General features: G+C 41.8%; 2 protein-coding genes and 1 pseudogene across 15 annotated transcripts; 2 read left to right on the top strand and 1 right to left on the bottom strand.

Moving 5' to 3' along the window:
• The first annotated feature begins 4,026 nt into the window (after positions 1-4,026).
• LOC311597662 (chromobox protein homolog 3-like) lies at positions 4,027-5,427 on the top strand (annotated as a pseudogene). Its single transcript has one exon. The product of its transcript is annotated as a chromobox protein homolog 3-like (transcript).
• Positions 5,428-8,258: 2,831 nt separating this feature from the next.
• HYLS1 (HYLS1 centriolar and ciliogenesis associated) lies at positions 8,259-18,229 on the top strand. Of its 10 annotated transcripts, none has more exons than XM_084781139.1 (5): positions 8,264-8,354; positions 10,263-10,290; positions 14,299-14,353; positions 14,920-15,039; positions 16,897-18,229. In XM_084781139.1, exons 4-5 carry the CDS (start codon positions 15,026-15,028, stop codon positions 17,828-17,830), a joined length of 948 nt encoding a protein of 315 aa, XP_084637265.1. In that variant the 5' UTR covers positions 8,264-8,354; positions 10,263-10,290; positions 14,299-14,353; positions 14,920-15,025; the 3' UTR covers positions 17,831-18,229. The 10 variants fall into 10 exon arrangements, with proteins under 10 accessions (XP_084637261.1, XP_084637268.1, XP_084637265.1 ...); XM_084781140.1 differs by lacking the exon at positions 8,264-8,354 and adding an exon at positions 8,387-8,858; XM_084781135.1 differs by lacking the exon at positions 14,299-14,353 and having other exon boundaries at positions 8,259-8,354.
• PUS3 (pseudouridine synthase 3) lies at positions 10,775-20,022 on the bottom strand. Of its 4 annotated transcripts, XM_084781134.1 has the most exons (6): positions 19,892-20,022; positions 19,157-19,388; positions 13,928-14,334; positions 13,255-13,817; positions 11,857-12,405; positions 10,775-11,674 (listed from the first exon to the last, which is right to left on the bottom strand). In XM_084781134.1, the coding sequence occupies exons 3-5, from the start codon at positions 14,300-14,302 to the stop codon at positions 11,904-11,906; spliced, it is 1,440 nt and encodes a 479-aa protein (XP_084637260.1). In that variant the 5' UTR covers positions 14,303-14,334; positions 19,157-19,388; positions 19,892-20,022; the 3' UTR covers positions 10,775-11,674; positions 11,857-11,903. The 4 variants fall into 4 exon arrangements, with proteins under 4 accessions (XP_084637260.1, XP_084637257.1, XP_084637259.1 ...); XM_084781131.1 differs by having other exon boundaries at positions 10,775-12,405; positions 19,892-20,021; XM_084781133.1 differs by lacking the exons at positions 19,157-19,388; positions 19,892-20,022 and adding an exon at positions 18,566-19,145 and having other exon boundaries at positions 10,775-12,405.
• Positions 20,023-20,125: the final 103 nt, after the last annotated feature.

The following is a 20,125-nucleotide window of genomic DNA, read 5'->3' as shown; positions in this document are numbered from 1 at the left end:
AGATGTGTTCATGTTTGAAGTGCCCTGTGGCAGAGGCAGACGCCTCTTGCTTCATTATCCCCCTGTCTGCGTGTCATCACTTGATGGCAGTGCCTGCAACCATAAGCAACTGTTTTCAAGAATGAAGCACACGAAGAGTAAAACTAGGAGGCAACTCTCAAGTGCACAACTTGAGAACCCACAGAGAAGGGAGGCGTTTCCACCAGAGAGATGTGGATGCAGACATTTCTCAATTCATTGTCAAACATCCCTCTAGCTTTGTGTTATATTATTTTAATTATATAATTTTTTAATCTTTTAAAATCCATGAAGCTTTATTACTTAGGTCATTTTCTTTATTGGTGATCACAGACTCAGGACCTGCTCGATTTTTTATTATTATTAATTTATTCAGATTACATCTCAATTATAATCCCCTTGGTTGATAAATGCCATTTTTGTTTTGTTTTGTTTTCCTTTTTAAATATTTATTTATTATTATTATATATACAGTGCTCTGTCTGCATGTACACCTGCATGACAGAAGAGGACATTAGATCACATTATAGATGGTTGTGAGCCACCATGTGGTCGTTGGGAATTGAACTCGATGATTTTTAAATGAGTCTCCAAGCAGGAGTCACATAACTCAGATATAAGGAGTGATTGCTTATCTGTGCTGAGGGATAGCGTGAAAATTGCACGCCAATATTTTTTTTCTCATCAGCTTACATTAGTGTTTGTGTAGGTAGTGGGTGGCCTGAGACCATCCTTCATCCAATGTAGCCCAAAGAAGCCAAGACACCCCTGTCCTGCGTGTTCTAGATGTCCAATGGCATGCTCATTGACAATGAGGATTTTCAAAGTGGATCAGATTTTAGAAACTTGAGAGCGTTTAGAGAGGTTTGGTTGGGGGCGAAACGAACTGGAACTGATCTCTAAAGGGGCACAAGATTTGAGAGGAGATAAGAGACCAAGAAGTCACCGTGGAACTCCAAGTTAAATAACCCAAGAGCTCTGGGGACGGTGATTACAGAAGAAGGCTCCTAAAAGGGGATGCTGGGAAATAAGGCTGAAAACGTTATCTTGGTTGTGTGAGTCCCTGTAAGTGTGAAAACAGACTGTGTGGGGTAAGATGGAAATTCAGGACAGCAAGACTTAGCCAGGCTGGTTCAATTGTCTGGAGTCTGACCCTGAGCATCTTAATCTTGACAAGTTTAAATACAGTACAGCTCCTGAAACAAAGCTTGATGCATGGTTACATTGGAACTCCCTTGCAAATATCTTTTGCTCCGCACCTGTGCCCTCTTCCACAAGAACAAGTTCTACTGACTGAGACACGATGCTCAGGATAAGGGTCTAGGGAGGATAAAATTGTAAATAAGGATGATAACAAAGCTCTTTCGCAAAGTACTGGGACCTCTTTCATAAGGACAGGTTCTACTGACTGAGAAACAACACTCAGAGTCTGGAGAATTCGGGTCGAGGCTAGCTCCACAGAAGAGCAAAAGATCACCAGGTTACTAAACTGCATCCACTCCATCCTTCTGAGTGAAGAGATGTCAATTCCTTCTGTTGAAGAAGAAGAAGAAGAAGAAGAAGAAGAAGAAGAAGAAGAAGAAGAAGAAGAAGAAGAAGAAGAAGAAGAAGAAGAAGAAGAAGAAGAAAAGCCTGGGTGTTTAACAGTTCCGGTTGCTCTAGGGTATCTGTAATCACGTAGACCTCGAGCTCTGTGTTCCTGATCATAGCTTCAGGGGTTAGTTCACTGTTACCATGGTTCTGAGCGTGGTGGCACACAGGCAGGCAACGTGCTAGAAAAGTACCTGAGAACTGTATCCTGATTTGTAAACAGAGAACTACTGAGCCTGGATTGGGCTTTTGAAGCCTCAAAACCCACGCCTGGAGATGTACATATTTCAATAAAGTCACATCTGCTCCAAAAAGGCCACAACATTTCAGTTTCATTATACGGTGACACGGTAGGCTCTTCTCTAAAATCCTCTGTGTCTGAGAATTTTCCTTATTTTCATTTATAGGTCTTTCTAAGGCTTGTCGAAATCCTTCTGTCTGTGTCTGTGTATTTTTATTTTCATTTATAACCTCTCTTGTATCCACTTTTTTTTTAGTGACTACAGAGGGCCATTATGGCTATTAAAAAATAAAGTATAAAATATCAAAATGATAATAAGCATAATTGGTATTGGGACAATTTCAGCTAAGCCATTTCACTTTTCATTTTCTGTTGGCTTTTTTCAAGCCCTCTAGAGTCGCACTATACAGGGCCTTAAAGCCTTCTCTTACATTACATCTATTTCCCATTCTTAACTCGCTGTTTGAGGATTTCCCTGATGACTTGCCAAATCTGATGGCTTCTATTTGTCCTCAACTGCCCTCTCTGTTTGTGAGGTCATTCCCCATTTTGGGCACTAAAATGATGTTTACAAAAATAAAAATCCCAAATGTTTGATTTTACCAATGAAGACTCAGGAGCCAGATGTTGGAGCGAAAACGTGCTAGCCCAGAGAGGCATAAAAAGCACCCAGCTGACTTTCCTACTCAGCTCACATAGCAGAGGAAAGACCCAAAAACTCACTAGCTTAGCTGACAGCCCAGGAGGAAAATCCAAAAAACTAAAAGCCAAAGCACTTACTGGCTCAAAGCTCAAAAGCCCCTTCTTATCCAAGCTGTCTTAAAAACCCTTCAACTCAAAGTCCCTCCTACTCTTTCATCTCTGTCAGCTGATTTCTTGCTCCACCTCCTCAGCTAGTGTTAACTTTAAATTTTGTGTACAGAAAACTCTTGGATGAAAGGTGTGTTTTAGGGCTGGCTGAACCACACCATAATCACCTGTATACAATAAACAGAAAGTTCTTGGATTAAAGGCTTGTGTTAGGGCTGGACCACACCAAACAACAGGTTTGTGCAGTTCACAGTCTGGGGCTTCACAGTGAGATCAAATATCCTGCAATATCGAACAGCTCTGTTCTGCCACGTGCACCCACCATGATATTCTGCCCTCTACCACCTGAGAACAGAAGAGCTAAGTGAGCATGAGCTCAAACTCCGGTGCACAATAAATCTTTCCTCCGTTTACATTTCTGTTCAGTAACTGCAACAGACTACTAACATACCCCCAAATTCAACACACTCAAAGATTAGCTCTACCTCCCTCATTCGCCTGCCCACAGCAGAAACCCATGAATGAATAAACCACACCTCCTCTTTCATACAACCTCAGAAGATTTATGTTCTGGTCATAGACACAAAATATATCCATTTGTGCCCTAGTGTCCTGTCCATTACCATCCTAGCCTAAAGCACCATAACCTACACCTGGAATAGGCAATTATCTCCCATTCAGATTTTACAGAAAACTGTATACTCCTCTAGCCCGTCATTATTCTCCATGGGAGAAAATAATTTCAAGAGTAAACCTGAGTGTTTTATAGCACGCCCCAGTTCTGCTGCAGACACCCAATTCCACGGCTTTTTGTATAAAGTTGAAATTGCTCCCATTGGCCTACATAACCTACCTCTGAATCTCATCTCCACCACCTACCTTTTTCCTAGCCGTCTTTCTCTTTCTTAAATCTAAGCCTTCGTTCTGCCTAGATCTTTGCATACGCTTTTCCGCTACCTGCAAAGTAACTTTCATAGCATCTCTGCCCTCCACATCCATTCACTTTCTTATCCTTTATTTCTTGGTTCTGTCACATAATCCTGAGTTCCCTTGTTATAAGACATTCTCGCTGAACAATTTTCTTCTCCTTAGTGCTGACAGACTATCATTTCAATTTTTGATTGACCAGTGTCAGCTACTCCTAAAGAAGACTTTTCATATGGGCTGAGATTGGGCCTTTTGGTTTGGGTGCTGAGGATTAAACCCAGAATCCTGTACACGCCAGAAAATTGCTCTGCCACAAGCTATATCCCCAGCCTCTTGTGTTTTAAGGCACAGTCTCATTGTGTAGCCCAGGCTTGACTCAGACTCAAGATCCTGCATTCTTAGTCTCCTATTTGCTGGAATTCTTATTAAATTATCAAATCACCAAAACGTACCACAGCAAATCGTATGAGTTGCCCAATAAAGATTTATTGTATAAATTATCAAATATTCATAGGACTGAGCAAGACAATTGAAGTTGATGACTATTAAAATCACTGTCAACCCTCAAAAGTAGCCTGAGTTTACAGGTGAAAGGAAGTTCAGAATGTAGAAAAACCCAGGGAACAACTGAACTAGAGAGAGAAGAAAAGACGATGGACAGACAAGCTGACAGACACAACAGCAGTGTCAAGAGAAAGTTGCTTTTTTCTCATTTTGCTGTTGTCTTTACTGTTACTTCCCTATACTGGGAAGACAAAGAAGGAAAAAAGCTGGAAATGGTAGAGACAGGATATAATCAGAGGCATATAACTGAGGGTATTTTAAAATGTCAACAACGGTAGCTGGGTGTGGTGGCACACGCCTTTAATCCCAGCACTCGGGAAGTGGATCGCTATCAGTTCAAGGCCAGCCTGGTCTACTAAGCAAGTCCAGGACAGCCAAGGCTACACAGAGAAACCCTGTGTCGAAAAACAAGAAACAAAAACAAAAGTCAACAATGGAGTAAGCATCAAACATCATACAGGATTGGTAAACTTATACATGACCATTTAACCAGTTGGAAATATTTGAACGTATAAATAAAGATGATGATGGTTTAAAGTCAACTACAGCTAGTTGAGAACTATGAGGCAGCCAAAAGGTAAGGAAGACACTCACTAGAGGTATTCATCAAAATCCAGTAACTTGGCTCCTTTAAAAACTAAACTATAGAGCTGAAACTCATAGCTGGGAGATGCGGCAGGATCCACAGCCCTGAACATCTGAACGGTGAACTCTTCAAATCTTCAATTAAAAAAGAAAAAACAATGGCCTCCAATAAAACTACATTGCAAAAGATGTGAAAGAAAAAGAATGCAAAGAGTAAAAAAGTTGAAGGGGCAGATCCTGAAGACTCTGTGGTAGAAAAAGTGCTGGACCATCGGTGAATGGGAAGGTGGCGGACTTCCTGAAGTGGACGGGGTTCACAGGTGTTGATAGTACTTGGGAAGCAGAAGAAAATTTAGATTTTTCCAAAATTAATTGAAGCATTTATTAATTCATAAAAAGATGGCACAGAAAGGAAATCCTTATCTGACAGTGAATCTGATTATAGCAAACCAAAGAGGAAAAGAGATACTGCTGACAAACCATGGGGTTTTGCCAGCGGTCTCACTCCTGAACAAGTAATCGGAGCCGCAGACAGCAGTGGTGAATTAACGTTTCTCATGAAATGGAAGGGACTCAGATGAGGCTGGCTTGGGGCTGGCAAAGGAGACAAAATGAAGTGTTCTCTGATCGCCATCGCCTTCTTTGAGGAGAGGCTGGCTTGGCATTCTTGTCCGGAAGATGAAGCACAATAATTGTTTGCATATACATACATACATACATACATACATACATACATACATACACACACATGCACACACATACACACATAGATCGACCTTGGGTTTTGAGTTACTAGTGTGAAAAACAGAGTTCTAATAAAAATCGAGTTTGCTATGCTGGTTTTGAAAATATTGACAGTGGTTGGGATCTTACTGGGTTTAGGTTTGTATCAAAAGGCACTCACTTCCTTGAACAAATAAGAGCTTTCTGTAGTTGCTTCCTTTAACAATACAATGTTTGATACCGTGTTGTATCTCCTTGGCTTTGAAAAACAGCTTTTCTTAAATGCTGGGGAGAATCAACAGTCATTACTTGATCAGAACTTAATTTTAACGGGGACACAGAAGGACCATTCCAGGTTTTTCGCTTGTATGCATTTATTCACATAAAACATGTCACTGTTTTTTGTTTTGTCTTGTTTTTTAAATACTCAAAAAACTAAAGATGAAAGCACAGGTTGAAGAGATTCCATCATTGTGAACATTTTCCTGAAACCACAACCTTTCAAATTAAGCAGATTCTGTAATTTGACAATTTTAAAAGCAACCATGTCAGAATTTATGTATTATCACTGGAATACAGTGGTTTACAAAATTTTGTCCATACCAACTCCCCTACAGAAAACGGAATAAGACAAAGTAGTAGTAGGATTTAATGACAAGATTTAAGTCAAGTGTGGCGATGCCTGCCATTAAACCCAGCACTCTGGAGGCAGATAGATCTCTGATTTAGAGGCCAGCCTGGGCTACAAGCAAGTTCTAGGTCAGCCGGGGTGTGTCAAGGTTCCTCTGGTGAACCATTCCTTTGTAGAAAGTTGAAATCTGTACTAAAAGGTTGTGATTCATGGAATCTGTTTGCTATAGAGATGAAATTATGGCTAGGCAATTTACGGCCTGGTGACATAAGCAAGTAAACAAACCTTGGGGATATCAGTTAATGATCTGCATGCCTTTTCTTTCCCTGACTAGTTCCTTATTGGTAGGATCAATCTTTTCAGTGTTTGGTTCTGGTTCAATGAGCCAGAAAAGTAACTTTGTACTATCAGACTGTCATCCAATTGTATATTTACTTTATTGTAAATAATGGTGAATAGTGGTCAATAAATAGTTTTATATTCCTTTTTTTAAAAGTAAACTATAAGGGAAACTGAGGTATTTCTTTTTTTGTTTGTTTGTTTTGGTTTTTCGAGACAGGGTCTCTCTGTGTAGCCTTAGCTGTCCTGGACTTGCTTTGTAGAGCAGGCTAGCCTCAAACTCACAGAGAGAGATCTGCCTTCTTCTGCCTCCTTGAGTGCTGGAATTACAGGAATGCACCCCGCCGGGCCACTGAGGTATTTCTAGAATAAATGATACTTAAGATAAATGGACCAAGCCAGGTACTGGTGGCGGCGTGCGCCTTTAATCCCAGCACTTGGGAGGCAGAGATAAAACAAACAAACAAACAAACAAAACACCAAAAACAAAACCAAACCAACAAAACAAAAGATAGATGGGCCAATCACAATATGCAACTCTGAATTGTGACTTGGAGAAGCAAGTGAAAAATTAAGCACTAGGCACTAAATCATATTAACTATCATGTATGACACAAATACAGTTGTAGTACTATGGTTATACTTATCTTCATTTGCCAAGCTGCAGGACAATCCTACCAGAGGGAGGAGAATATTGAGATCGAGGGCTACATGGCAAACCCCTAACTTTAGGTATAGGGTAAAACTGAATGTCCAAAAGCAGGTACGAAAATTAATCATCTACTCTTGAGACACGTTAACTGGAGATTCTATGCAAAGAAACATTCATTCAAGCATAACATGAAGACAAGATATCTCTTCCTGAGAAAAGAATGTGTGCACTAAAGTAGTGTGATGTCAGGCAAGGGGCAGTCGTCCATTTTCTTCAATAAATCATCAAGTGTGTCAGAGGTAGAGCAAAGGCCTTGAGAAAAAGCTAGGTAGGTAAGCGACAGAACTGTTTGGAAGAGTCAGGCATTCTAGGTTGTTTTGTTTTGTTTTGATTTTTCTTGTGTATGAGTGCTGTCTGCATGTACACCTGCTGCCAGAAGAGGGCATCAGACCATGAGCCTCCATGTGGTTGCTGGGAATTGAACTCCAACTCCTGAACCATCTCACCAGCCAAAGCAAACAGATCTTAAGAAATAAACACCTGCTTATTTGTGTTAGAAAATACAACTGTCAGGTTTTGGACAAACTTCTTTGGATTTGATGCATCCCAGTGACTGAAATGTTGAACTAAGGGGGGGGGGGGGGAGGGTCTCCTTTCCAATCTTATCCTCAGCAATTCCCAAAGCACTAGAGTGCTTTTTTTTTCCAGGTATCTGTGCCAAAAAATTTAAACGTCAGGCATACACACACACACTTTTTTTTTTTTTTGTCACGAGTACACTAAGAAAAGGAGGGGGAAGGCTACAGCTGTCCAACGCCAGGATGCAGCCTCATCTGCATCTCCAGAACCCTCCCCTCCGCTCCCCTCGCCACCGCCGACCGCGGCCAAGGGTGGCTGGGGCACCCAGCGGGGCCAGCCTATTGCCCCTCCGCCAGACTTATCACTCAGACAACCAGGGAATGGCTTCCGCGCCACAGCACGGCGGGTTCCCACTTCAGCTCCACGCCCCAAACCCCGCTTCCCGACCCTAGGGCCGAAAGCAAACACGCACCAATCTCTGTGTACGCGTGGATGCGGTCTAGCCTCTGGACCAATGAGAGAACTGGTGGGCGGAACCAAAGGGCGTGGGCTCGCTCCGGGATTTAAACTGAACGGCGGACCGTTAACGACTTCGGTGAGCGTGGGTGAGTTGTGCGCGTGCGCGAGTGGGAAGCAAGGTTCTGGGGCGAGCGGCGACAAGACGACTAGACCGGCAGCGTCGGCGGCTGAGTCTGGTGACGTGCGGGGAACCGGGGAGGTGGGCTTGTCCTGGGACAGGGTGCAGGGGAGGCCCGTGCTCCTCTCGGCCGCTGCGCGTGGATTCGCGTTCTCTTCCCCAGCCAGGCTCTTTGCGTTCACGGTAAACCCGGGCGTGCGCTGCCCGGGGCGTCTTTAACCGACTGCCGGGGTAGAGTCCCCTTTCCCCCAAGCCCCTCCAGGTCACAATGTGTACCCTGTCTGCGCCACTTTTGCCCGGCGGCCGAGCGAGCGGACTGAGCGCTCAGGGCGGCCTAGCGAGCGGACCCAGCCCTCGGGGCCAGCGTTGAAGCTGGGGACCGGTCCCTGGGGAAAGAGCCGAGCTCCCGGCACGCCCGCGGCCAGATGGTGCAACCCGTGTCGTTATTGTTGGAAGAGCAGGGAAGTCGCCTCGCGTTTGGGTTACACCTTTCGTAGATGCATACCTACAACCAGCCGTCCGTAGCGTTTGCTTAAGCTTTAGGACAGCGGGTAAAGCTGAGGTAACCGCTCTGGGTTGGCGTACTCCAGGTAGAGAGAGACCTTATAAAAAGATGTGCAGTTATAACTGCAAACAAAAATATTACAATGCCCTTTCAAGTTTTTTAGGTTTTTCAATACGTAGGGCTGATGAAAGTGAGTAAGTAAAAGCACGAGGTAATCAGTTTTTCTAGAGAGCAGTTTGTCATTTGGCTTAGAAATTCCACCAGAATTTGGGTTATATCCAAATTGAGGAACTTAAAGGGTTAAAAAAAAAATCCCACCCTCCTGGCCAGGCGTCCTAGCGCTTGGGCAGCAGAGGCAGGTGTAGCTCTGTAAATTCGAGGCGAGACGAATGTACAGAGTGAGTTCCAGGACAGCCAGGGCTGTTAACACTTAGAAACCTCTGAATCCTTTGAGCTATAACTAGGCAACCTTGGAGCAATAAAATAAGATCTTTTAAAAGAAAAAAAATGATATTTTGGTCAATATTAACCACATTTATCTAAATATAAGATGGTTTCATGTCTGTAAGTTTCTCTCTAGCTGGTGATATTGTTGTGCTTTATTAGAAAGCAAAGGAACTGACCATGGCCTGTAGACATTATGAAAAGCTGCATTTCACTTTGTAAGCCTCTACATATTTGAGTGGTAAAAATGAAGGGGCATACTTTGAACATAAAGGAACAGGACTTTATCACTGTCTTGTAAGCATGCCATTAAAAACTGTCTTGGCTTTAGTAAAAAGTCCCCCAGGCCAACTCCAAAAGACAGATATAGCTACACACACACACACACACACACACACACACACACACACACACACACACACACTTCAATTACACTTTAAAAACCTACTGAAATAATTCCACTTTTTAAAAAATATTTATTATTATATATACAGTGCTCTGCCTGCATGTACACCTGCAGGACAGAAGAGGGCATCAGATAACATTGTAGATGGCTGTGACCCACCATGTGGTTGCTGGGAATTGAACTCAGGACCTCTGGAGGAGCATTCAGTGCTCTTAACCGCTGAGCCATCTCTCCAGTCCCTAATTCCACTTTCTAAATGAAGGAAGTAAGCTTTAAGCCCTACTTTACATTTTTCCTCCATTCAGTCCTTCTTTGGAGTTTGCATAAATATTACCTCTTTGAAGTAATTTTGTAAAAATACATTTAGGGGCTCCTCGTTTGCTTCTGTGATGACTGTAATCATAAGGTCAATGACTTTTATATTCACTCAGTCTTTTATATTCATACCCAAGCAACATCTTGAAAGGATCTGATTCAGCCCTGAACTCTTGCTCTATAGATCCTGGGATATAACACCCTTTAGTTAGGGCTTTTTTCTCCTAATGAACTATTGCTTTGAAGTTGACTTTTTAAATAAGAATGCCTCCTAAAGTCATTTTTTTCTTCTTTAGGTTTCCTTTTTGTTAAACTCAAAATAAGGTAAGAAATTGCGCTATCAGATTACCAGAGTTGAGATCCCAGCACCCAATGGATGGCTGACAAGTGCCTCTAATGCCAGCTCTAAGGAATCTAAAGAGGCCATCCCCCACTCTATGAACCCCCATGTTACACATGCACATACAAATACTTAAGCCTTTTAAAGATTAAAGGACAAAGCAGTCCTTTTCAGAATGTTCCATTGACAAGTGACTTTGTGTCAGTGTTGTAGCTCTTCTGCTAGGCTGTGAAAGCTTATGTTAGACCACTTCTGCACAAGTTTCTCACTTCTTTAAAGCTCTCTTATCTTCTAAACCAGGAATTCTTGAAGTCTTTATTCTCTACTCCATCCCTAGGAGCTATAGCACTTAGTACCAAATTACTTTAAATATTGTTTCTCACTGTTTACTTGTTCCTTATATTTAGCAGTTTCAGGACATAATATGTTTTGAGTCTTGAATAAAAGAACCAGTTACTTGTTGATTAGTAAATAAATGTTTGGGTTTTATTTGTCTAGTAAATGTGAAAAACACTACTGCAGTGACAGTTACTAAAGTAGAAATGTAAGTTAATTTAGTGTAGTATTTGTTACAAAGGACAATGAGTTAAGAATTTTGTATGTTTGAATAAATATTAGCAGTGTAGCGCTCTCTGCCCTCTTCCTCTTCCTCTCTATTCTTCTCTCTCACACACACATATTCTTGGGTACCCCTCCCTTTCCTTCTCTCTTCGTGGCTCATTTAATAAACTCCTATATAACTTTTAAAAAATAACAGTGCTTTTGCTACATAATCTTCTGAAGATATGACTGTGACACAATAGCTAACCTAAATTAAGCTTTCGTTGATTTCCAGCCATACTAAGTATGTGCTAATTTCCAACCCTTGTGTTTTCCACCTTAGACTCAAAGCCTTTTCTTGTTTGGTTTTGAGAGTTTCTAATAGCCCAGGCTAGCCTTGAATTCACTATGTATAGAAGAGATCACCTTGAATTCCTCATCCTGTCTCCACCCAAAGGCCGAGATTATAGGTGTGTGCCTCTACACCTGGGTGGCTCAAAACTTTCTTTCCCACCTCTGTTTCATAATTCTGCAAAGCTGAACCTTCCTGGTCAACAAGAACCACAGACATTTTTACCATCTCTAAAGGGTCATAAAACAAATGAAGCATAGCACTTTTTCAGAACTTACAAAATACTTGCTGTTACCCATAGCAGGAAAAGCTTGCCAGTCTCTGCACTTCGCTGCCTTGTTAGGTAGAATTTCGGGTAGCTTCATACCTGCCACTGACCCCATTGATCTCTTCTTTGATGGAACTTAAAACTTCTAAGTTCGTAAAAGTAAGACACTTCGGCAAAGATCTTTCAGAATAGTGGTTATCAGATTTGCCTTGAAAAAGAACAACAAATGATGTTTGTGAGATCGGGATTTAATAAATTTGAATGCAAAGCACAGATTTCCAGGTGCATATAGGGGACAAGTGCCTTTTGCTTCTTTCATAATTCTTTGGGGGGAATATTTAGACCCATAACTGCTTAAGAAGCTGCTAGGGCCAATCATTAGATTTTTACCTAGTGGTTGCTTCCTGGATCCCGGTAGAGATCCTAGCTTCCTGGGATTATACAGTGCTGTTAATTTCTGCATCTACTATACAGACTCTCTTTGTTGGATTCTCTAAAACAGTATTTTCTTCTTCTGTTTCAGCACAGTCCCTTTTGGCTTTTGACTCTTCTGTATGGAGTAAATGTGGGTGTTCAATGCGTCCTCTTCGTACAAAATGCTGGATCCGGGATTCTAGTCCTTGGCATTTAGGGCGATCCATGAGGGGCTTATATGTGCGCGTTCTCGCTCCTTCTATGAAGGCACTAATGTGCTTTATGACAGGGGGCTTAATGCTTCTCCATTCGGTTGCTTCATCCGTCTTTGTTCCTGCCCCACCTGTTACCATAACAGAGTCTAGGCCTTGTAGCATGCTATATAGCATGTGAGTTTTAACAGCATGATTAGCCCACAGATGTTGTAGGTGGGTAACATTGAACTCCTGAACCTCGTGATCATAAATCCACTTGGTATTTTCAAATTTACAGTCATACAAGACTAGAGGAAATTCAACAGCCATGCTGAAGAGAAACAAGTATGAGAACACACAGCAGTTAGCCAATAGCTCTTTTTTAAAACACTGAGCTAGTCTAATAGAGATCACGGGGCAGGGAAGCTCCACTAATGCCAGAAGACAGCACTGTCTCAATCCCGAGCAACTTCATAACTCCTTTCAGTAAGGGGGAAGAGCGATGATGGTCAGTTTGACCTGTGTCACGTGTCAGTGGTAACACTGCCAGGAGGTGGGTTGATAGGGCTCCCCATGATAGCAGAAAATTTAAAACAGGTTCTATTTCCATATTTGTTGATGACATTCTCACAACGTAGGAATGAACTACTGGTGCCTGTGTAGCCAGCTTGTTCACAAAAAAAAAAAAAAAAAAAAAAAAAAAAACAGAAAAAAAAACCAGTCTTTCCTACCTTTCCTGTAATTTCAGAAACTGGACTTAGGAGCCCAGTTCAAATATCTAATTCCTCACTAATGGGAAAGAGAAAACTAGTAGATAGCTCCCCCTCTTTACGTGTTCATAACATTCTACAGATGAGGTGTTTATGAAGGGAACTGGGGAGATGGCTCTGTGGTTAAGAGCACTAGCTGCGCTTGCAGAGGATCTGGGCTCCACTCCCAGTACCCACACAGTGACCCACAACTTTCCGTGACTCCAGTTCCAAAATAACTGGCACTCTTTTTTGGCCTCTGCAGTTACCAGGCACACAAGTGGTGCGCAGCCATACATGCAAACAAAAATGCCCAGACACAAAAAAATAAGATCTTTTCAAATTATGTTTAATTATGGGGGCAGAGTCAATGGTGAGTTATGTTAGTGGTCATGCGGGGGACAAGGATATACTTGTTTGGTTTAACTTACCTATACTGAGGTTTCTGGGGATTTTTCTCTATGTCCATCAATTCATCAATAATCTCTGGTTTCTCCATTCCTTGGCCAATCAGGAAGAGGATAGCCATCATACACCGAACTTGATGATACAGGAATGCCTGGCCAATCACTTCAAATTGGCATAACTGGAAAGGATCTTGCCTTCTTTCCTCACCTGGGCTCTGGACCACTAGTTGCACTTGTGCAGACAGAATAGTCCTCTGAAAATTAATCACGCCATTGGCTACATCCATTTTACACAAATTTCTGAAATCATGAGTGCCAACATATTTCTGAGCTGCATAATTCATGGTTTCAATATCTAAATCAGCACGAGGGAAAAAATATCGGTAAGTCCGCTCAAGACAGCTAAACCTAGCACTGAAGCTAGGCTCTACAGAGGCCCAGGCCAATACTCTGATGTCTGCAGGGAGCACCCGATTGAGAATGTGGGTATAGCGGATCTCCTTAGCAGCATCAGCTTCATCTTTTAAATCAGAATCTTCTGAATCCCTGCCCCTTGGGAACTGAGAACGTAGGTCCAGAGAAATCACCTGAAGAATTATAGAGAGAATCGGTTTCAGAGATGATGATCTGAAAGCTCAGTATGTACACTCAGATTTCCTGTTGTTACTGTCTCTGAGAAACAGTATACTGGCCTTACCTGTCCAAAGGCACTAACTCCTTTGTCTGTTCGACCACACCGGTGATAGTTGGATGTCTGTCTGCTTTCTACTAGTCGGGTCTTGGCTAAAGCCTCAAACAGTTTCTCTTCAATGGTATTGCTTGTGTTTTCCTGACTGGCAAAGCCCTGGTATCCCCAGCCTAGGTAGGCTATTTTTAGAGCTACATGTCTTCGCCCATGAGCACTGAAATCAAATGCACGCTTAGCTTTTCCAGAGCCTAAAGAACTTTCTCTGATGCTTGAATCTTTTATATTTTTGGCCTGTTCTTTCTTAAGTCTTTCCACCTCCTGCTCCAATTCCTTTACTCTGTTTAGGAGCTTCTCAATCTGGTTTTTGTCTGTGTTCTCAGCCATGACAGCCCCAGGAAGAAATCATGCAGGTCCACCTGTGGAAAAGATAGTGAGGTAATGCATCAATTTCAGTGCTGGTTCCTTTGTTGATGTCAGTGTCACATGATTAAATATCTAAGCTGAACATGGTAGTACAGGTGTAGAGTCCTAGTACTTGGGAGGCAGACACAGGAGGACTACAAGTTCCAGGCCAGCCAGGGCTACAGAACAAGATACTACCTCAAGAAAACAAAAGAACTGCTAAGATTTACTCTGACGTTAAAGAACGTAGGTTTTGCTCACCCAAGGTGCCCAAAGGTACCAGTTTGATTATTATAGATTCAACATTCACTGTTCTTTTATTTTCTATCTGGCTACTTCATAAAAGAAAAAACTCAACTGTTTTTAAATTTAGGGAAATTCTTTGATTTCATTTCTCTATTTCTCACTAACCAAGATAACTGAGCATTCATGTTGTCTTTTTTTCTCCTTATAACATTTCCTCTTGATTTCTTAGTGTATTTATCTAGTATTTCTAATGGTAAGAAATATTTATATGGGCTATTTATGACTCCTGTTTCTATTTTATAGTATTTCAAGTAAGTGGCCCATTTGCTATCTTATACTGTTTTGTTTTAAAGGTGCGACAACAGAAGCTGTCTTAATTGAAGAAATACTATCAATGACTATTATTTCCCACTGGGAGTAAAACCTGGAGACAAAATTTTCTTACTTTAAGCAGTTTTAATGTCAGAAAAAAGGTAATAATTACTGGCAATTTTTTACAACCAAATTCATGTGTTGATAAAAGATTTCTATCACAGTTACAAGAGTTAGTCTAACATAATATGGATCTGGAAGTTGAAATTTCTGGTGTATATCAGTAAGCAAAGGGCAGTGATACCACAGTGTCAACACTGAGGTGATTCTAACTAACCTGTGACTGTGGTTACTTGGTGAGCATTTCTTCATCTATTCTAAGGCTATATCTAAATAGTTTCTTTTTAATCCTTGGAGTTTACTTATGATAGAAGGCTAAATATTTAAGTGTAATAAGTCAAACTAATTACTAGAAGAAATACAGAAAAATGTCTTTATTGTGAGAGAAATCTTTTGGGGGAACACCACCAGGAATTGGACTTAGAGCCTCCTGTATACTAGGCAGCACTCTTCTCACTGAGCTGTAGCCCTAAGGGAAAGGCATTTCTAATTTAAACACTATAAAAACTCAGGAATTGTAGGAGAAAGAAAAGTGACTAGCTAAAAATAAAACACTTAAGCTGGCAAGAATAAATTTAAAAGGTAAACAAATAAAACCTGGGGGTGTGGCACAACGGGGCCTAAACTATGCAAGGCCTGGGTTTGATTTCACACACTTAGAACTTGTATATAACTTAGTATGTAAATATATAGCCAATTTTAACATAAGGATCAATTAAATGTTAAACTGAAAGGTAAATGAGCAAACACCAGCCATTTTATGCAAAAGTAGGAAAGGCTTATAAAAATATGTTCAAGTATATGAGAAGAGTTAATTGTGGAACCGTCTACAAGGATGAGAAAGTTTGACAGTATACCATAGTAAAGGTAATTCCCTGCTGGAAATGTAACGTGTGCTATATGCTTAAGTCTAGATTATGTCAATAAGGGACTGGACAAATTTGGCAAAACTTTAAATGAAGCAAGTTTTTGTGTACTGACAGACATCACCACAGCTCTCTTTAAAGTTAAGAGGTCTTGCACTATGCGCCTTTATAATGTGGAAAAAAAAAAAGTTAGTTTGAAATGTGGAAAATCCTAAAACACTGCTAAGAAACTGCAGTTTTCTAAGAGAAATTTTTAGATAGAAATTTCTCCAGGGAGGGGGGAATCCTTATTTAAAATTATATGCATGATTTTTCAATTTCAAGAGAAAGAGTAGGGAAACAAAGTAACAGGCAATAGATACCTACCTTAAATCCAGTTAGGAAACCAACCATTGGGTCTTTAGGAGCCTAGACACTCAAGTATTTTTATTAGAACAGATTTGTCTTGGAGTATACATTTATGAGTGTGTGTGTGTGTGTTACTCTTTGGTGGTTGGGTAATATCATTTAGGAGTAAAAGCAAGGACATAGACTGATTCAGATTGCCTGAGCTACATCCAGCTTCACTGTTTACTAGCTGTATAGCTTTTGGCAAGTTAACGCCTTGGAGCTTCCTGTGAAAGGAACTAATCCTAAAATGGAAGGATTATATGGATCAATATACATGTAAGAGTAAGGCCATATACATAAAGCATCTTCTAAACATGTTATGTAATGATCATTAAGCATCATGCTCTATCACGTGTAGTCTCCCCCTTTACATTTGTAGAACTCCAGCCCTTAGCATAGGAACTGCTAAATTTGACAAGGCAATAGAAAGTGTAAGAAAGGGGTAGAAATGAAAGCAGAAATAGACACATCCCTACCACAACTATTTGCTATTTGTCATTTTCCATTTGGGGAGCAATGTTTATACAACACCGAGACAGAAATCAGAATTTAATCTACACAATAACCTTATGCCTACACAGCTATTTGCCATTTTCCATTTGAGACAAGAACACACAAACTAACCAGTGTTATCTCTTACAGGCAGCCTTATAGTGTAGAGGAAGCAATGGAGCAACTGATAGCACCTAGTGGACAAAAATGGGCCAATATGGATCCAGAAGAACGAATGTTAGCTGCTGCCACAGCTTTTACACACATCTGTGCAGGGCAGGGTGAAGGAGATACAAGGAGAGAAGCCCAGGCTGGCCAGTATGATCCCTACAGCAAAGCCTCCATCACCGCAGGAAAGAGACCTGCTCTCCCTGTGCAGCTGCACTACCCACATGCTACAGGAAACCGGGTCACTTCATCAACAGTTTCAGAGTCTTCCCAAAAATGGAGAAAGCCAGTGATGAAGAGGAAGGTGCTGCGCAGAAGGCCAGATGGGGAAGTACTAGTGACAGATGAATCTATTATCAGTGAATCAGAATCTGGCACAGAGAACGAGCTGGATCTCTGGGACTTGAGACACAGGCTGATGAACCTGCAGTTCCAAGAAGGCACAGAGTCCCCAGTTGACGCTTCCCAAAAATTCAACCTGCCACGTGAATACCAAGGAATTTCACAAGAAGATCGGCTCATTTGCTACCTAGGAAGAGAAGAAATGGGCCCTCCTGTTTATGAGCAAGACTTGATTGTTGCCAGCAGACCCAAGTCCTTTATTCTCCCCAGGCTGGATCAGTTAGGCCGAAACCGGGGCAAGATAGACCGAGTAGCCAGATACTTTGAATACAAAAGGGACTGGGACTCAATGCGGTTTCCTGGTGAAGACCATAGAAAGGAGTTACGATGGAATGTCCGAGGACAGATGCTTTCCAGAACAGAACCCCAGGCCAAGCCACAGCATGTGTATGTCCCAAACAACTACCTGGTACCAACCGAGAAGAAAAGATCTGCCCTTCGATGGGGTGTCCGTTGTGACCTTGCAAATGGTGTCATGCCCAAGAAACTTCCCTTCCCTCTTTCTCCTTCTTAAGTCTTTTTTAAACCTGTCTCTCCTTCCACGGGATTTAGGATAACCTAGTTCTTTCTCTCACTTTTAAATACGACTGACTTGAAAAGCCTGCAGAACATGGAATATGGAGGAATTCTGGTTCCCCCTAGCTTTGTTGTCACATAGCTGTCTACACCACTTAAATGTCTAAATTGCCACTCTCAAATACAGCAGTTGGGAGAGGGAAAACGGCCTGAAATTTGGATTTTGTCATTTTGAAACGACAAAATGTTTTGTTTTTGTTTTTAACTTAGTGGGTATTAAGCTCATCTATTAAAGAATTTTAGAAAATGATGCAATTAACCTTGTTTTAAGTATCTTCAGTAAGAAATATGTAAAAGTCAGAGTTGTCTATCTCAAGCATTAAATTTTGACCTGAAAGCTGGCATCAGAGTGCTTTTTCAAGAAGGAAAAACAGCTCTGGCAATTAATACCTAAAATATACTTTCTAAACAATATTTGATGCTACAGATAGAATGCATTTACCCAGGTCCACCCACTGCTAGACCAGGAAGAAAGATAATCAGTGACTTATTGTGTGCACATTAGATCCAAGAGAGTTAACTGCAAACTCAGTGGTATGTCTGAGCCAAACAGCAAGATCTGCCATGTAGAGGCACAGGGAAGAAGTCAAACAATTCTAGGTGCATGGTTAAATGTATTTTAACTTTCCAAAACGCTTTCTTTTTAAAAAAAAAAAAAAAAAAAGTAGTTTACCTTTAATCCGGTCACCAGGCAGATTTATTTTTAAAAAGATGACCCCAAAACTCTAGGCCAGGGTTGTTTGCCCCTGCACACTAGGTTTATCAATTTGCTGATAAATTTTAAAAGACAGGCATTAGTGTCGGTGGCCAAACACCCAAAAAGGGAATTCCTGGGTCAACTAAGTATCCACCCTAAAATAGGCTCAAATGTACGAAGAGTGGTGTGGGTACACAATTCCTCATGACAAAGGGTTCAGGGCGCGCTACGATCATTTACTTTGAAGAGTATTGTATACATAAAACCCAAAATTACCTAATTCCCGCCACGCCTTCCATACCATCCTTAATGAACTACTGTTAGTATTTGAGCCATTCTGGTACGGCAGAGGCCCTCCAGCTAGTTACAGAACCCAAGACCCGCTAGCGGGACTTCCTTAGCTCTAAGAAGTCCTAGGCACGACCCGGCACGCGCTATCTTAAATCCCACTTCATACACCGGCGCCTTCCTGAAACACTTAAGTACCGGGACAGGAGGTAGTCGTTCAGCCTCCCATTTGCTCATTTTAGAACTCAAAGCTTCCCACCTAGGAGAGTCCACACTTACCTTCCGGTCTTCAGCGCGCGGCACAGCACTATCCGGAAGCCGTGTCCTTATGTCCCCAGTGAGCATGCGCGGCCCTTAGGGGGTGCGCCTGCGGTTCTGGGAAATGTAGTTCCAATGCCCGAGTGTCCGCTTGAAACCAAAGCCCACCGCATGCGCAGGTTTCTCATGCAGCAGCCTCTTCACCTCAAGGAACAATCAATACAAGGACAAATGGCGAAATTATAGTTCTGATCTAAAATGAGAGAAAAGAGGTCTTCAAATGCTGGCTATTCTATGTGAAAACTAAGAGACTGAAGATCCTGTCCCAATCTAGCACATCCTTTAATTAACAAATTTAACATTGAGAGTAAAAAAAAAAAATTACTAGTATAATGTAAATGAAAAGGCTAAAGGGAAATGCTATCGACTGAAAATTGAAAGATTGTGACAGAACACAGCCAAGGAACTCTGCTTCAGCACCACGGAGAGATCATGGCGACACTACTGATTTTTTATTTTTGCCAATTCTAGAAATGGTCCCCCAACTCTTAAAATTCCAGTTGGAAAACTGAAGATCCTGGTTCTTTGGTGCCAAGTTAGGATAAGGGATTTACCACAGAGCTGTGCAATATCTGTCATAGGTGGTAGTGGTGCGGTTTGCTTTAAAAAGAGAGCACACCTTAGGAAAAAATAGAATAGTACAAATATCCGGGATTGAGACAGATGTCTGCACTTGAATTTGCTTTCTTTCCGAACCTCTGGTCAAGGCCATCTGTCCTTCCACTGTCCTGTGCAACCTCACACCTTGTGATACACAAGAGGAGCTGTGGGGGAGACACCCGCATAGAGCCTGCAGCTCAGTGTGGGAGCTTCCTTGGTGCCCAGTTTCTCTCTGCTGGGCGGATGGCGGACAGGCCAAAAGGAAAGCTCGCGGCTGTCCCGCACAGCTGCGCCCCGCACCTCTCTCCCTCCGCCCGCTCCGTGCCGGGC

Source organism: Acomys minous (genome assembly GCF_964271855.1).
Source record: "Acomys minous genome assembly, chromosome: 5".
NCBI classification, from domain to species: domain Eukaryota; kingdom Metazoa; phylum Chordata; class Mammalia; order Rodentia; family Muridae; genus Acomys; species Acomys minous.
This window is presented reverse-complemented; position numbering and strand designations above follow the sequence as displayed.